The 17928-nt window shown below is 32.2% G+C and overlaps 1 protein-coding gene across 7 annotated transcripts in view; it reads left to right on the forward strand.

Moving 5' to 3' along the window:
- Positions 1-17928, forward strand: part of LOC134714635 (uveal autoantigen with coiled-coil domains and ankyrin repeats protein-like) — a 40263-nt gene that overhangs the window by 12618 nt on the left and 9717 nt on the right. For 3 of the 7 annotated variants that reach the window (XM_063576040.1, XM_063576059.1, XM_063576049.1), the window contains exons 2-7: positions 3773-4089; positions 9773-9928; positions 12912-13003; positions 13671-13912; positions 14850-15070; positions 17565-17678. In XM_063576040.1, coding sequence (XP_063432110.1) covers positions 3773-4089; positions 9773-9928; positions 12912-13003; positions 13671-13912; positions 14850-15070; positions 17565-17678 — 1142 coding nt within the window. Of the gene's footprint in view, positions 1-3772; positions 4090-5282; positions 5331-9772; positions 9929-12911; positions 13004-13670; positions 13913-14849; positions 15071-17564; positions 17679-17928 lie in introns of all 7 variants that reach the window. The other 4 variants (XM_063576095.1, XM_063576078.1, XM_063576086.1 and 1 more) reach the window with 2 other exon arrangements.

Raw genomic sequence — 17928 nt, forward strand, 5'->3', positions numbered from 1 at the left:
GATACGATCTTTTTAATTTTTATGCCAAATTAGAGTTTTGACCCCAGTTTCATGGTTCACTGAACATAGAAAATGATAGTGCAAGAGGGGGAATTCGTGTACTATGGACACATTCTTATTTCTTCATATTTTGATTCTAATCAATGCTTCATTTGCTACTTTAAAACTTTTTACTAATATGATATTACCCTTATTCAAAAAGCCAAAATCTACAATAGGTTCAGGATTGAGTAAAATATTTCTAAAAGAAATTTGAGTAATTATGAAATCTTCTCAAGTTTGTAGAAATGTTTTGTATAGAACATTGTCCACAATACTTGTTTTCTTCTTCAATTTTCTTCCTGATTGGGATAATCAAGATCAACAAGTATAAATATTATGCAGATTTATATGAATTGTTGTAACAAACATGTAAGCTGACGTAAACATAGTAATTAAAATAAAATCCTTTTTATTACCAGAACAGAGGGACTTGTTCATTTCTATAATCTAATTTTTATTTTCTAATAAGCTTTTTTAAATCATTAAATATGGAAAGATTTCAAATTTTCTAAGCTTTACAGTTAATATTTTATTTGCAGGTTGTTTTCCGTGCATATTTAATAGTGTTAATTACTTATAAATGACAGATTAAAGTTTTTAATCTCTCAAACTATACCTAAATGAACTTTTTTTAATCTACAGTTATGGTATTAAAACAATTAAAATGACTAAATGTAACATAATATCACATCAGAAAATTATTACTGTTTAATCCTATCCTCCTTTTTTCACCAAGTTACATTTTTTTTATAAAGAAACACGTCCTTTTATTTAGGTCATTATAGATATAGAACAATTACTATTTACTATGAGTTGAGTAGTACTTCTTTCAAAAAAGGGAAACATTTATTTCTTTCTCCTAGAATATAACGAATACTATTGGCTGAAAAAGAACTGACATTAGGATTGAGGAAGAGTACATAAAATAAAAAATGAATTTCATAATTGAGTGGTTATCTCAATAGTTTGGTGGTATTTAATGCCATTTTAAGTTGGTTTATATTTGCTTTGACCAAATTGACAAAATTACTGAAAATTTAAAAAAAGTTCAACAACACACTTTATAAAAAAACGTTTTGTTCCATAATGTGTTGTAACTCCCACCTAAAATTCTTTATTACATTTTACCTAAATTAAAGATCAGTGACACTACATACAATCTAATATCAGTAATAAACAAAACTTCCATTACTTAAACAAATTATAACAATAGGAACGAACCCTGGTATGGTTGCATCTCTTGTTGCAGATTAAAATAAATAAGGGTGGTTTTTTGTCGAGCCTGCAACTTTTGTTGCAGAAAGCTCGACATAGGGATAGTTAGCCAGCGGCGGCGGCGGCGTTAGCTTACTTCTTAAAAGCTTTATATTTTAGAAGGTAGAAGACCTGGATGCTTCATACTTTGTATATAGATGCCTCATGTTACGAACTTTCTGTCAGTCACATGTCCAATGTCCTATACCTCATTTTCATAGTTCAGTGACTACTTGAAAAAAAAGTTAAGATTTTTTGTAATGTTAAATTCTCTCTTGTTTTAAGTAATTGGATAACAATATTTGGTATGTGCGTACCTTGCATGGTCCTCATGCCTGTCAGACAGTTTTCACTAGACCTCTGCCTTATTTCATGGATCAGTGAACAAGGTTAAGTTTTGGTGGTCAAGTCCATATCTCAGATACTATAAGCAATAGGTCTAGTATATTCGGTGTATGGAAGGACTGTAAGGTGTACAATGTCCAACTGGCAAGTGTTATCTGACCTTGACCTCATTTTCATGGTTCAGTGGTTATAGTTAAGTCTTTGTGTTTTGGTCTGTTTTTCTTATACTATATGCAATAGGTCTACTATATTTGGTGTATGGAATGATTGTAAGGTGTACATGTCTAGCTGACAGGTGTCATCTGACCTTGACCTCATTTTCATGGTTCAGTGGTCAAAGTTAAGTTTTTGAGTTTTGGTTTATTTTTCTAATACTTTATGCATTAGTCAACTATATTTGGTGTATGGAAATATTTTATGATCTATATGTCTGTTACGCAGGTATTATTTGACCTTGACCTCATTTTCACAGTCCATTGCTAAGTGTTAAGTGTTTGTGTTTTGGTCTGTTTTTCTTGATTTATAACCAATATTAAGTCAACTATATTTGTTGTATTGAAGAATTGTTAGCTATACATGTCTGTCTGGCATGGTTCATCTGACCTCGACCTCATTTTAATGGTTCATTGATCAATTTTTTGTTTTCTTTAGTTTAATGGTGAGTTTATGTGACAGTTGTAATAAAGCTTTATATTTAGGTCTATCAACATACTATCAATGATTAGCAAAGAAGGCAAGACATTTCTGGGTGTGCACTCTTGTTGACTGCTTTAAGGAGTTATTGCCCTTTATTCACAATTGTTTGTGCTTTTGGCTATAATCATGAGAAAACAATAATAAATAAAAATGTACTTTTTGGAAGATAAAGTGTTGTCCTATAATTACAATGATTACTTGTTTTTGTCGAGCCTGCAACTTTTGTTGCAGAAAGCTCGACATAGGGATAGTGATCCGGCAGCGGTGGCGGTGTTAGCTCACCTCTTAAAAGCTTTCTATTTTAGAAGGTTGGAAACCTGGATGCCTCATGTTACGAAGTTTCCGTCAGTCACATGTCCAATGTCCTTGACCTCATTTTCATGGTTCAGTGACTACTTGATAAAAAAAGTTAAGATTTTTTGTAATGTTAAATTCTCTCTTTATATTATAAGTAATAGGATAACTGTATTTGGTATGTGCGTACCTTACAAGGTCCTCTTGCCCCTCAGACAGTTTTCACTTGACCTCGACCTCATTTCATGGATCAGTGAACAAGGTTAAGTTTTGGTGGTCAAGTCCATATCTGAGATACTATAAGCAATAGGTCTAGTATATTCGGTGTATGGAAGCACTGAAGAATGTACATGTCTAACTGACGGTGTCATCTGACCTTCACCTCATTTTCATGGTTCAGTGGTTATAGTTAAGTTTTTGTGTTTTGGTCTGTTTTTCTTATACTGTATGCAATAGGTCTTCTATATTTGGTGTATGGAATGGTTGTAAGGTGTACAGGTCTACCTGGCAGGTGTCATCTGACCTTGACCTCATTTTCATGGTTCAGTGGTCAAGTTAAGTTTTTGAGTTTTTTTGTTTTTTTCTAATACTATATGCAATAGGTCAACTATATTTGGTGTATAGAAATATTTCATGATCTACATGTCAGTCGAACAGTTTTTTTTTTACCTTGACCTCATTTTTCACGGTTCATTGCTCAGTGTTAAGCTTTTGTGTTTTGGTCTGTTTTTCTTAAACTATAAGCAATAAGTCAATTTTATTTGTTGAATGGAAGAATTGTTAGCTGTACATGCCTAACCTGGCATGGTTCATCTGACCTTGACCTCATTTTCATGGTTCAAAGGTCAATGTTTAGTTTTCTTGGTTTATGTTAAGTTTATGTGACAGTTGTAATAAAGTTTTATTATTAAGACTATCAACATAATATCAATGATTAGTAAAGAAGGCGAGACATTTCAGTGTGTGCACTCTTGTTTTTTAAACCAATAAAAAATTTACACCATGACCTATTGAGATAAAGCCTTATTAAGCTTCTCTGTTGAAACATTAATTTTTACTCAGTGTAACACACTTTCTAGCATTGTAAATGTACATATGAGTTTTTCTCAAATAAGAGTATTTTTCTCTGTTTTTATCACAGGACATACAAGAAATAGCAGTGAGACTCCAAGTCTGCCACATGTTCATCAGCCGAAATATAAATGCCACCATTGCAATAAATCTCTCGATGGCATGTCCATATATGGCATGGAAACCTCTGAAACGGTCAGCATGCAGTCTTCAGCCTCCAAACCTAAAAAATCAATTGAAATCAAGATGCCACCTGTTAAAAAGACTAATGAAGATCCTGAGGCATTGCCACATGCACATACCACATCTGGTCCTTGTTACTTCTGTAGTGAGCATAAGGAAGATTACGAAAAGTTAGAGAGGTACCAGCCAACCTGGAGGGCAAAGGTCAGCTTTATTCTGTTCATGTTTGATTGTTCATACACTGTGTTAGCATATAATATAATGACAATAAAATATCTGACTGATATTATTATTTCATTTATAGAAAAATCTGAATGACAGAATAACTTTATATCAGCTTTGTTGATTTGGAAAAGTAATTCAATTCAGATGAACTGACAGTTCTTTAAGGCTGCCTTTTTCAGTCATCAGGAAAAGGTCCATTTTTCAGATATAATTTAGAAGCAATGGTCAATTACCAGTATATATAATTATGAAATGATTTTTACATTTTTTTATTTTAAAGTTTACTTTATCTGTGAGAATTCTATAACTGTTTCTGTAAACATCAATGCCATCATTGAAAGTTTGACAGATATTCAATTTATCAATGTTCACCATATCAGTCTCACACCTACCTCTCTCAGTGATGAATTTAGTGTCTTGAATATACTGAAGATTGACAAGATGTGACAAACAGTTAATTCTCACTTAGTTTGTGTAGTCTAAACTATTCCTTAAAGATAAATTTCAATCATTATCTATATAGAATGCTGTTGTTATACCACATGAAATGTGTTTTGTTTCTGTGATTTTGTCAAAGATGAGTTAGATTGTGAAACTGAAACATTATGAAGAACATTCATACGTCTTTTACATTGAATATGATTTAAAATGTTCATTATGGGTGTTTAGTGAATTGATACTCCAATCTTTACCATAGATAAGTATTACAAAACTTAACAGTTAAACTTCATTTTAATAAGAGAATTTTGTGTATATATATATATTTAACAAGTCTTGTCAATCCTACAGTTGACAGTTTAAACTTCTTTTTTTAAACTACAATCTTAATCAGATATAAGTATACAAAAAGTGTTTTACAAAAGGTAAAAGTACAGCTTGCCTTCATTTTTAAATCAGAATATATATATATCTAGCAATGAACATAGCTGTTAACCTAGACCATCTTTGTTTTTTTATTTTTTTGTATTGAATATATCTATTTTCAGTTCAGAATTTAAATTAACAGTAAGACAATTTATATTGTTTTTATTTCAGCTTATTGTTGTAAATAAATTTAAGCTATATAGTACACATATTTTAGCTATGTAGCACACATATTTTGGATATATATATATATATATATGAAAAACTTGATATACCTACTATAAACAATATGTTTTATATTTGTTAAGAGCGATCAGAGTGATAGTGATGAAGAGATTGATGTCGCTGATACGTTGGTATGGTGTGACACATATAGTTGTTTTTATGCTATTATGATTATTTATTTTGTGCTTGGTTATCATAGGAATTATTTAGTCACTAGTTAGTAGTACATATGTTTTAGTTGTACAAGTTGCAGTGCAGAATATACATAATTAATTTGATAGCAGTATTATCATATCATATCAACCTCATAGCTAAGTGCTGACAGTTTCTATAATAAACCTCATGCACCTTCACATAGCAGAACATAACGTTTTTTTGTCATTTTTTATATTCCAGGATTTATTAGGTTTTTTTTAACATCTCTTTTCTGAAGCATCTTAGATTTGGATTGTCAAAAAAAATCTTGCAACTTGCACGATCAATTTGAAATTGATGTAAAGTTGTTAAAGCAGTTGTGAGCTGTTGAAATCAGTATTATGAGCTTTTGAAACTTCTCTCTTGGGGGAGGGTATTACTTTCTGTATATTAGTGATTCATCTCAGTTCAAAGCCTGAAGTTTTAAGGAAAATCAAATGAAAATATAATTGGGCACTTGCATTTATTCTTTACTAGGACTAAAAATGTTTTCCCTAAAAAAATCTTTGGGCTCTTAAATATTAAAGTTTCACCATATTAGTTTTTGCAGTTTATGATGATGCACCTGATTAGTACATAGATTCATTATATTTTTTTTTCTCCATTAAACCGTGTCATCTTCCATAATTGTATGACACAAGGGGAATGGGAATTCATTTAAAGTACATTTGTATCGTGTGTGTGTATATAGGAAGTCTTTTCAAATATTTTATTGTTATCAAGAGTTTTAATTTTCAGCTATTGTGGTTTTTATGTGTTAGATTTTTATTATGAAGCCCACTGAACAAGTTTTCAAAAAAGATAAAAATTTAAAATATTATTTACAAATTAAAATTAAATTCAGTAGAGTGTTTTCCAAAACAATTCAGTTTACGTCACTTTAATAAATAAGTTAAAAAAATTCTGTATGATCAATATACCTTATCCCTTTAGCCCATAATCTAAAAGAACATTGTATCCCAGTAGACATAGACTCAATGACATTGCATGCTATCCTATTTTCAAAAACTATTCTCTCTAAAAACAAATCTACTCAGGGAATAAATTAGTGATATTTGAAACTTAAACTTTAATATTTATGATGTTTCTTTGTTCAATTTAATTTCATATTCAGAAATATCTAATTTTAGGTCACCTGGCCCAAAGTATGCATGAACTTTCATTAAAGTTCTTTCAACTTTTCACTTTTCTTTTACCTGCCACAAATGTTGCATATATTAGTCTCAGGGTGCATTAATAAGACATATATACTGAATACCAACTTATTTTTGCGGATACTTTATTTTGCATTTAGCCCTTTCTAGTGAATTTTGCTATGATTAATTGTGCCATTTTCAATTATACTTGATTAACATGTAGTTACTTAAGGAAAGATCCAAGTTTTACATATTCACAATGATTTATATTCGCTTATTTTCTACTCACTAAAGTTGCAAAAATAAATCATTCGTGAAAATGAGTTGGTTACTAGTTGATTCTTATATTAATAGCTTAAAATTTTAGAAGCATTATGAGTTTGATAAAATTTATTTTATTCCAGATGCAATAAATAGGAATTTTCATTATGACCTATATCTTTTCTTGACCTCATTTTTTAGATAATTGACTGTATACCAAGATTAAAGTTGTTGTTTTGGTTTATTCCTAGATCTTTCATTTACCTAGAGTAATTTGTCTACAATGTTCCTCTGACAGAGTTCATCTGAACTTGGCCTAATTTTGTATCAATGTTAAGTTTCATGACTATGTCGGTTTCTCAGTTACTTAGTAATAGTCAAACTATCTTTGGGTTATGTTAAGGGGGAGTGCATTTGAATCTGTCAGGGTGATGTGATCTTGATCTCATTTTCATGGCATGTGGTCAATTTTAACCATATTGGTCCAGAATACAATTCAGTAATTATAATTTTCTTGGAGTTCTATATGAATTTCTACATTTCTTTCCTTGAGTGTCCAATTGAAGGACCAATTCTTTCCTTAATTATATGATTGCTGATTTTGCATATTTTATTTTAAATTTTCATTTTTTAACCGGATTTTTGTGACAAAAATGTCGGTTATTGATTTGGGGATGCTTGGTGGGTGGGCGGCCGGGCAGTCAGGCGGGCGGGCAGCAATCAAATGTTGTCTTTGCATTAACTCATGAACCATTAAAATTTTAATATGATGTTACTGACAACTAAATGAAGGTCAAGTTCAATAATGGCGATTTTGACTTTTACCGTTCAGGAGTTATGGTTCTAGAAAGATTGAAAAATGGCGTTTCCAGTGGTGTCAGTGCATTTACGTATGAACTGTCCTACCAAAGCTTCCCAAATTTTAATATGTTGTAACTGGTGACAAAATGGAGGTCAAGTTCAATAATGATGATTTTGACTTTTAGCGTTCAGGAGTTATGGTTCTTGAAAGATTGAAAAATGGTGTTTCCAGTCGTGTCCGTGCATTTATCACGAACCATTTAACTTAAGCTTTTCAATTTTTAATATGTTGTTACTGATGACAAAATAGAGGTCAAGTTCAATAATGACGATTTTGACTTTTACCGTTCAGGAGTTATGGTTCTTGAAAGATCATAAAATGGTGTTTCCATTCACGTTGTTGCATTTACTCACGAACCATTCAATCTAAGCTTTTCAAATTTTAATATGTTGATACTGATGACAAAATAGAGGTCAAATTTGATATTGACGATTTTCACTTTCACCAATCATCAGTAATGGTTCTTATGATATTGCCAGGACACAAATAAATGTTAATAAATCCGGTTTGCTGTCGTTGTGACAGCCTCTTGTTTCATATTAAAATTTTGTGTTAAACCATACAAATATCTTAATCTTTTGAAAATAGACCTGTCTTTGGATTGAAAACCCTCTTCAGTATTTTTTATTAGGGTTGAATAATCACTGTTATTCACATTAGACAAGGACACAAGGTGAGCAAAACAAATTATTGGGGCATCTTGATTTATTTCTGGTCTGAAGGTAAATATGATTACCTCCAATTAAGTTTTTTTTTCTATAAATACAGTAAATTATTCCCAGAATGTCAGTTGTTGTACAATGTTTGTGTAGAAATTTATAAAAAAAAGTTATTTTAGCTTTTAATCTTGTATTTTTTCGAGAAATAAAACTCTTGGCATTTAGAGCATACAAGATTTCAGCTTATTTTAGATGTTTGTAGATTGAACAGTCTCACCTCTAGTCATGAGATTAATAAAAAGGAGGCCCCTTGAGGAGTACTATAGTAATTATGTTATTCTTTTGACTAGACGCACTGATGCAAACTTTCTCTAGGAATAAGATTTAAATATAAACAAGGATTATCTTGGTTTACAAACGAGTAAGAGAAGTGGTATATAAATGGCTATTGATACAATGTAGTTCAGATGTAATTGTAAAATTATTCTGAATATATTTTGTATGAAATAAAGACTGACCTGTGTATAATGTGCATCCAAGCAATTGTAAAACTTGTCTGTAACAAACAGGTACCTTATACAAAAGTCTATAAATTTTTGTTTATCAGAGATGTATTTTTACAGTGCATTTTAAAAGCAAAGATCAACTATAGAGAGATGCCCTCTAAGTCAACTTTGACTATAAAATATTGACACCCTGTCTATGATTTATCTACTATAGAATAATTTATTGTCTTTGTATCTACATAATGAAATAGATTGTTATGCCCCACCTACCATAGTAGAGAGGCATTATGTTTTCTGGTCTGTGTGTCAGTTCGTCCATCTATTCGTCTGTCCCGCTTCAGGTTAAAGTTTTTGGTCAAGGTAGTTTTTGATGAAGTTGCCCAACCGACTTCAAACTTAGTACACATGTTCCCTATGATATGATCTTTCTAATTTTAATGCCAAATTAGAGTTTTTACCCTAATGTCACGGTCCACTGAACATAGAAAATAATATTGCGAGTGGGGCATTGGTGTACTGGGGACACATTCTTGTTTTTTTATGAATTAATTTTCTACAAAGAACTCCCTTCAAATTTTCATTTAAAGTTATTTTTAATATATTCAGGCACATTTAAATGTTTGTAACAGAGTTATTTCCCATAGAATCTAAAACTATTTCTGTATGTTTAAAGGCAATTGTTGTTTTGTATGGAGGCATTTAATAATTAAACATTTCAGGCTTGGTTTGAATATTATTTTTTTCATTTAAGTATCAGTTTGATTACCAAAATTAAATTATTTTTAAGAACTTTTACTTAAAATGGAAACTGTATGGTTCCCTCATCATGACTTTATTTCTATAGGTCTTGAAATACTATTTCTTACTATGAACTGATATTCACTAAAGTTGATTCAGAATATGTAAAAACTATATTCATTATAACATTAAGCCTTACACATATTTTATTTATAGAGATTGCAAGCTGTTATTGAAGAAACAGAGAAGAAAAACTTAGAAATAAAATCAGACTTGAAAAAATTAGAAGGAACAAAAAAAGAAAAAGATGCCAAAGTTCTTATGGATACAATCTACAATCAGCTAGATGATCACTTAAAGATGCACCAACAGGTCAGTTATACTTAAAGATGCACCAACAGGTCAGTTATACTTAAAGATGCACCAACAGGTCAGTTATACTTAAAGATGCACCAACAGGTCAGTTATACTTAAAGATGCACCAACAGGCCAGTTTCACTAAAGATGCACCAACAGGTCAGTTTCACTTAAAGATGCACCAACAGGTCAGTTAGGTCAGTTTTACTTCAAGATGCACCAACAGGTCAGTTTCACTTAAAGATGCACCAACAGGTCAGTTTCACTTAAAGATGCACCAACAGGTCAGTTATACTTAAAGATGCACCAACAGGTCAGTTTCACTTGAAGATGCACTTACAGGTCAGTTATACTTAAAGATGCACCAACAGGTCAGTTTCACTTAAAGATGCACCAACAGGTCAGTTATACTTAAAGATGCACCAACAGGTCAGTTTCACTTAAAGATGCACCAACAGGTCAGTCTCACTTAAAGATGCACCAACAGGTCAGTTTCACTTAAAGATGCACCAACAGGTCAGTCTCACTTAAAGATGCACCAACAGGTCAGTTTCACTTAAAGATGCACCAACAGGTCAGTTTCACTTAAAGATGCACCAACAGGTCAGTTTCACTTAAAGATGCACCAACAGGTCAGTTTCACTTAAAGATGCACCAACAGGTCAGTTTCACTTAAAGATGCACCAACAGGTCAGTCTCACTTAAAGATGCACCAACAGGTCAGTCTCACTTAAAGATGCACCAACAGGTCAGTTTCACTTAAAGATGCACCAACAGGTCAGTCTCACTTAAAGATGCACCAACAGATTAGTTTCACTTGAAGATGCACCAACAGGTCAGTTATACTTAAAGATGCACCAACAGGTCAGTCTCACTTAAAGATGCACCAACAGGTCAGTTTCACTAAAGATGCACCAACAGGTCAGTTTCACTTAAAGATGCACCAACAGGTCAGTCTCACTTAAAGATGCACCAACAGGTCAGTTATACTTAAAGATGCACCAACAGGTCAGTCTCACTTAAAGATGCACCAACAGGTCAGTTTCACTAAAGATGCACCAACAGGTCAGTTTCACTTAAAGATGCACCAACAGGTCAGTCTCACTTAAAGATGCACCAACAGGTCAGTTAGGTCAGTTTTACTTCAAGATGCACCAACAGGTCAGTTAGGTCAGTTTTACTTCAAGATGCACCAACAGGTCTGTTAGGTCAGTTATACTTAAAGATGCACCAACAGGCCAGTTTCACTAAAGATGCACCAACAGGCCAGTTTCACTAAAGATGCACCAACAGGTCAGTCTCACTTAAAGATGCACCAACAGGTCAGTTAGGTCAGTTTTACTTCAAGATGCACCAACAGGTCAGTTTCACTTAAAAAAAACTTTTGATATTTGAATCTTGGAACTTGTAAGTACAACTCATTCTAGAAGGTTTTATAAAAATATTGGTAAAAACTTTGGTTTGGCAAGTTAGAAATGCACATTTGAAAAAAGGCGTAAAGGGGGGTTTATCTGCAAGGATGAACGCGAAATACAATTGCCATTTCACAATGAACGAACAATAAAATAATTCTTGCATGTTTATCTTTTTACCAATTTTACAAAAAATGGTGAATAACAAACCTTTTTCATAACTGCATGTGAAATTAAAAAGGCAAAACATGTTGCACAAAAATAATCCAGACCACCCTCTTTGAATCTTGGACTTTGTAAGAACGACTCCTTCTAGCAGATTTTATAGAGTCAGTGAAACATCATACCATAAGGATGAGCATGATAAAAAAAATCACATGATTGTTTTGTACAATATTTGCAAGGAATGCAGTGAACATTTTTTTTCTGTGAATCAAGATTGTTGTATTTTTAACCGGATTTTTGTGACAAAAATGTCGGTTATTAAATTGGTGATGCTCGGCGGGCGGGCGGCAGGGCGGGAAGCCAGGCGGGCGGGCGGCAATAAAATGTTGTCCGTGCATTAACTCAAGAACCGTTCAACCAAAGCTTTTAAAATTTTAATATGTTGTTACTGACAACTAAATGAAGGTCACGTTCAATAATGGCCATTTTGACTTTTACAGTTCAGGAGTTATGGTTCTTGAAAGATTGAAAAATGGCGTTTCCAGTCGTGTTCGTGCATTTACGCATGAACAGTTCTACCAAAGCTTCCCAAATTTTAATATGTTGTTACTGGTGACAAAATGGAGGTCAAGTTCAATGATGACGATTTTGACTTTTACCGTTCAAGAGTTATGGTTCTTGAAAGATTGAAAAATGGTGTTTCCAGTCGTTTCCGTGCATTTAGGCATGAACTGTTCTACCAAAGCTTCCCAAATTTTAATATGTTGTTAATGGTGAAAAAATGGAGGTCAAGTTCAATAATGACGATTTTGACTTTTACCGTTCAGGAGTTATGGTTCTTGAAAGATTGAAAAATGGTGTTACCAGTCGTGTCCGTGCATTTTCTCATGAACCATTCAACCAAAGCTTTTCAAATTTTAATATGTTGTTACTGATGACAAAATACAGGTCAAGTTCAATAATGACGATTTTGACTTTTACCGTTCAGGAGTTATGGTTCTTGAAAGATCGTAAAATGGTGTTTCCATTCACGTTGTTGCATTTACTCACAAACCATTCAATCTAAGCTTTCAAATTTTAATATGTTGATACTGACGACAAAATAGAGGTCAAATTTGATATTGACAATTTTAACTTTCACCAATCATCAGTAATGGTTCTTGTGATATTGCCAGGACACAAATAAATGCTAATAAATCCGGTTTGCTGTCGTTGTGACAGCCTCTTGTTAGGTATTGAATAAGCAATTTGGAACACTTGAAGCAGTTTAGGTATCTAGAAGTTTCATATTCTGATTTATTATCATTCATTAAATATTAATCAGCAAAAAATTGTTTTCATAGTGGTGCAAATCGCTTTTTAGTTCTAGAGTAAATCCCATCTATTATAAGATTATCAGATATTTCTTTTTTAATTCGTAGACTGAAAAAGAAATAGATGACTTAAAAGAAGAATTAAGGAAAAAACTAGGAAAACCTGCACCAAAAAAAACTAGTGAGGACGACAAATCTCAGTAAGTATACAACTGTATAAGGAGAACAGCACTTTATAAATTTCATGTAAGCGAAGCACTTTTCTGGATTCACTTTCATTATGACTTTTCAAAGCTGAATATTCGTTATCCATGATTGTAAATAAACAGAAAGAGTTGAAAGCTTTATGACCAAAACAGGACCTAAAAATGATAAGAAGGCCTGAAATTACTTTACAGCATTATTTTGAAAATAAATTTTATCTTAATGTTAGAATATGGATGCAACATTCTTGATATACAGCAAAGAATATGTAATTAAATAGTAATTAAACAGTATTTCGGATTTTGATCAAATATAGAAATTATATATTGTCACACAACACATTAATTAATTCATAAATGTTCATAAAGCATGATATTAAGTCTTTATTTAGTTGACTGTGGGTTTTAATGGAATTAGCTGAAAATACAAAGGAATTTTATCTTTATCTTTGCATTCTCAATTTATTTTGATGCAATATGATTGACAATGTCTAAACAACACCTTTGGTTGTATAATGTCAGAGGAGTGAAGTTAACAGATTTATTTCACATGTGAGGAATCGGTTTTTATTTAAATGGGAAATCACAGTATAAAGCAACATACATGTATTTCAACAAACTGACTTTTATTCAATCATGTTATCATGATAAAACTTATTTTCAGACAAAGTAGGCGGCCTATGGCATCACCAGAAGAACAAGTATTAACATATGAACTAAAATCACAGTTACTTAGGAATGTAGAAATGCAAAATCATCGACTGAAAACAGAGCTAACACTCCACGAGAAAATGACAGAAGCCAAACTGTTAAACCAGCAAAACAAACGTCTAACAGATGACAACACAACGTCCAAAACAAACACACTCAGGCTCATGAAAATGTTTGAAAAGAAAGCTAAAGATGGTAAATAAAGATTTTGATCATTCTTATTATCAGTTCTTCACAAAAAGCAATATGGAGTATTTTCTTGTCTTCGGTGTTTTACATATTTGCTGTGTTCAAATTTTTTATTTAATCCCACAGGATTTTTACCTGTGTTGTCAGAACCCATAGCAGGTCTTAAGTAAATACTCCACTTCAAATGTCAATCAATCTTAACACTTAGTTGATATCATGCCTACCTCCAACTCTTCTCCTTCAGGTTGCAGTCTTGTAATTGACTGCTCCATAGGCTTACATGCAAAACAGCTGATCTTTGAAAATAAAAAAATAAAAAATGCTACATAGAAAAAAAAATTCATGTTCATATCATGTATGTACTAATGTGAAATTGTGATTTAATCGAGAGAAAAAAAAGGGGGTCTTGCCAAGAAGAATAAAAAGTTACGCAATCCTGAAGTCAAAACATTTTTTTTCTACTTTCTGTTTGCTATTTTTACTAGGCCACGTACACCACTTCCAGTAATTATGATATCCTTCCACTTTCCTGGATTGATATCCCCAAAAGATGAAAGATTTTTTAAAGTCTAAATATATGTTTCAATTCAGCATAAACCTATAATCAAACAGAAAAAATTGAGTTCAGAAAAAAATTCAGAAAAAAATGCACTATTTTGTTTCCCTCCATGTTTTGACATGCACTGGAAACTGGAGTTGTAATACAAGACTGGTACCTTCAACGCAATTTAAATTTGCAAATGTATGAAATGTGCTTTTGGTGTAGGGTGGAAAAGGGGGTATTTTGCAATCACCTTGTTCCTCCACAAGTCTTTCCTTCAGTCTTTACTTTCATCAGCAACATTTTTACGAAATATTGAATTTTTATTGTAAATTAACTTATCTACTATGTAGTTGAGACCAGAAGACCAGCTGTTAAACTATCTTTTTATTTTTATAAAAGCTGATGCAAAGTTAAAGGAAATGCAACTAGAATTGAATAAAGCTCAACAACTTGCCAGGAAATACCACCAGATGTACGACATGGAAAGACGTAGGAATGGGCTACCAGAGGGTACATACAGCACACCAGAACCTGAATCAGGCACACCAAGACAGAACAACAATTCATCAAGCTTCCTGGGACAAAATGTCAGAGTTAATGATGTTATTAGAAAAAATGAGGTATGTATTAACAATAAAAATTAATTTCCTTAGAATATGTGGGTTTAGGGTATAAATAAAGAGTTTTACAATGTCGGTACCAGAAATAAAATATTTAATGAACTGGTATTTAAACAATGCTGATGTTTGATATGCTATATTTCTCGTTTGAATTGTTTTACATTTGTCATTTTTGGGGCCTTTAAAATATAAAAGCTGACTATGAGGTATGGGCTTATCTCATTGCTGAAGGCCGTACAGTGACCTATCAGGGGCGGATCCAGTATTTCCATTTAGGGGGGGCGCAAATTTTAAAAATTTTGGAGGTTTTTTTAGTTAAAATTATTGAAATATTCTTCTAAAGGGGTGAATGTAGATATCTCGAACTATTGTGTGTTAAAATTAGCGAGGAATTAAAGTTTCAAGCTGAAACCGCCTAAATCCACACCTGACAACAATCTACAGATAGACGGGTGAACAAACAGACGCAAAGTGAGACGAGACAGATGACAATTGCTCACCTGCCCAATATATTTTTCAAATGAAATGTTCTACTTTTACCAGCGATTTTTAATTGTCCTTTCATACTATCTGTTTTTTACTATTTTGATTTTCGGAGGTCGTTCCAGACTTTACTGTGTCCACCCCAAACAACTAAAATCAGAATGAGTTGCATTTACGCAGTTATATATATTTTCTTCACTTGGGATCCCAAGCATACAGTAATATCATGGTACAGAATTCGGCTAAATATTTAGGTTGAGAAATAAATACATACACAGAGATACAAATTTGTAAAGTAACCTTTCGCTTGAATCAATATGTCTTTCTTTCATTACGGATATATAAAAAAAACTCTCACCTGCCGACTGTTTTCTTGACCGTGTCATGATGAAATTGTGAAAGTGAGTAAGGGATGTTTTGGAACTTCGATTATCAAACAAATTGATTATAAAAACCGTAAATACAATGTAACATTTGTTTTTTATTTTAACTGCAGCGCTAAAAACCTATTGTATGTGTCATCAAACGCAGCTCCACGTTTGACACCTTCCTTTGAAATTATTTATAGAACTTTAATAAAGCGTAGGTCAGTTGATTAGTAATCACGTTGATTCTATTAAACTGACTGTTTTATATACTTTGAATGTTAAAAAAGATTGAATGAACTCTTCTAATACTCAAATATGATGAAGTCAACCCATGCTTTGCAAATTTTAGGGGGGGGGGGGGGCGCACGCCCGCCACGCCCCCACCTAAATCCGCCCCTGCCTATAGTTGTTAATTGCTGTGTCATTTGGTCTCTTGGGGAGAGTTGTCTAATTTACAATTATACCACATCTTCTTGTTTATATACAAGAAAAATGATAGAACCAAATGAATGAGAGATTAAAATATAAAAACACGTATGAAAATTTCAATGATTACGTCAAGGTAATTTCCCTTGTGATCAATTTATCAAGATATAATGAGGAATACTATAAAACACCTTCACATTCCTAACCATTAACCTGTTAACAAGAAATGTCTTCAAAAAATACCTTGAAACTCAAGAATTTTATTCATTTTTAGCGCATAAACCAATTTTTATGCTAAAAGGATTTATTTCTTGAACTTTATTCACTACATCAAACTATAACAAAAGTATGTACTTGTTCTGCAAATGGAATTCATTTACAACATTTTTTCAAAAATTCTTCACAAAACATCTTACATTTAATGCATGTCAGGATGAAATATATTTTAAAATGTCTGTAAACATCTATGAGACAGGAGACAATGGAAGGCTGACATTTAATCCTGCTATTACTCAAATTTTTATTTGATCAACCTTGTTACAAATATCAGGTGTCTTTCAAAGTAAAATGATATCTTATGAAATACGGAAATTTTCTGGGATTGGTATAGATAATTAGTACTTTTATAGCTTCAAGACTGGATTCTCAATGAGAAACATGATTTTAATTTGTTAAGTGCTTCATAACTTTTACTAATATGGAAATTAATTGTTTAAAGCCTAAAGCATAGGTATCTGATTTTAATTTGATTTAGCAGTATTTCATTTTTTTCCTCTGCTATTTACTCTTAATATATAGATAAGTAATTCCTTAACACTGAATTTGACTCAACTCAATATTTGTTTATAAGTAGCAGTCAATCTATTAAAAGTGGGTTCCCCACCCAGGGTTAAAGGGAAGGGTTCCTGCTGGTTTCTTGAGTATCTATTTTTCAGCTTTGACATTTTGTTTTCTGACTGCTAATGTGGAATTATTGTTCAATATGATGTTATTGTAAATGAAGCTAAATGAAGCTGCTTTAATCAGATGATTGGTGGTTCTCATTTACATTTCCAGAAAATTCCATACTTTGTTATTATAATTTCAATGTGTGTTAAGAAAAATTGCCCCAAATTAGTTTTTTTACAATGATTGAATTATGTTTTATACCACATCTTACTCAATCAATTTACAGTTTTTATAATTTGAATTTAAATTATTTTCATTTTGTTTGACAGGTGCTTGTAGAAGAGAATGAGAAATTACACAGAGAAATAGCTAGGCTCAAACATGACAATGCAGGACTGATAAAGAAATGTAAACATGCCATGTCTGATAAAGAGAGTGTTGTAGTAAGTCTTAATCTGTCCTTTATTCATGTCTGATATAGAGAGTGTTGTAGTAAGTCTTAATCTGTCCTTTATTCATGTCTGATATAGAGAGTGTTGTAGTAAGTCTTAATCTGTCCTTTATTCAAGTCTGATAAAGAAAGTGTTGTAGTAAGTCTTAATCTGTCCTTTATTCAAGTCTGATAAAGAAAGTGTTGTAGTAAGTCTTAATCTGTCCTTTATTCATTCAGTTTTTATATATTTGGTAGATTGG

This window comes from Mytilus trossulus, chromosome 1, assembly GCF_036588685.1.
Source record: "Mytilus trossulus isolate FHL-02 chromosome 1, PNRI_Mtr1.1.1.hap1, whole genome shotgun sequence".
NCBI lineage: Eukaryota > Metazoa > Mollusca > Bivalvia > Mytilida > Mytilidae > Mytilus > Mytilus trossulus.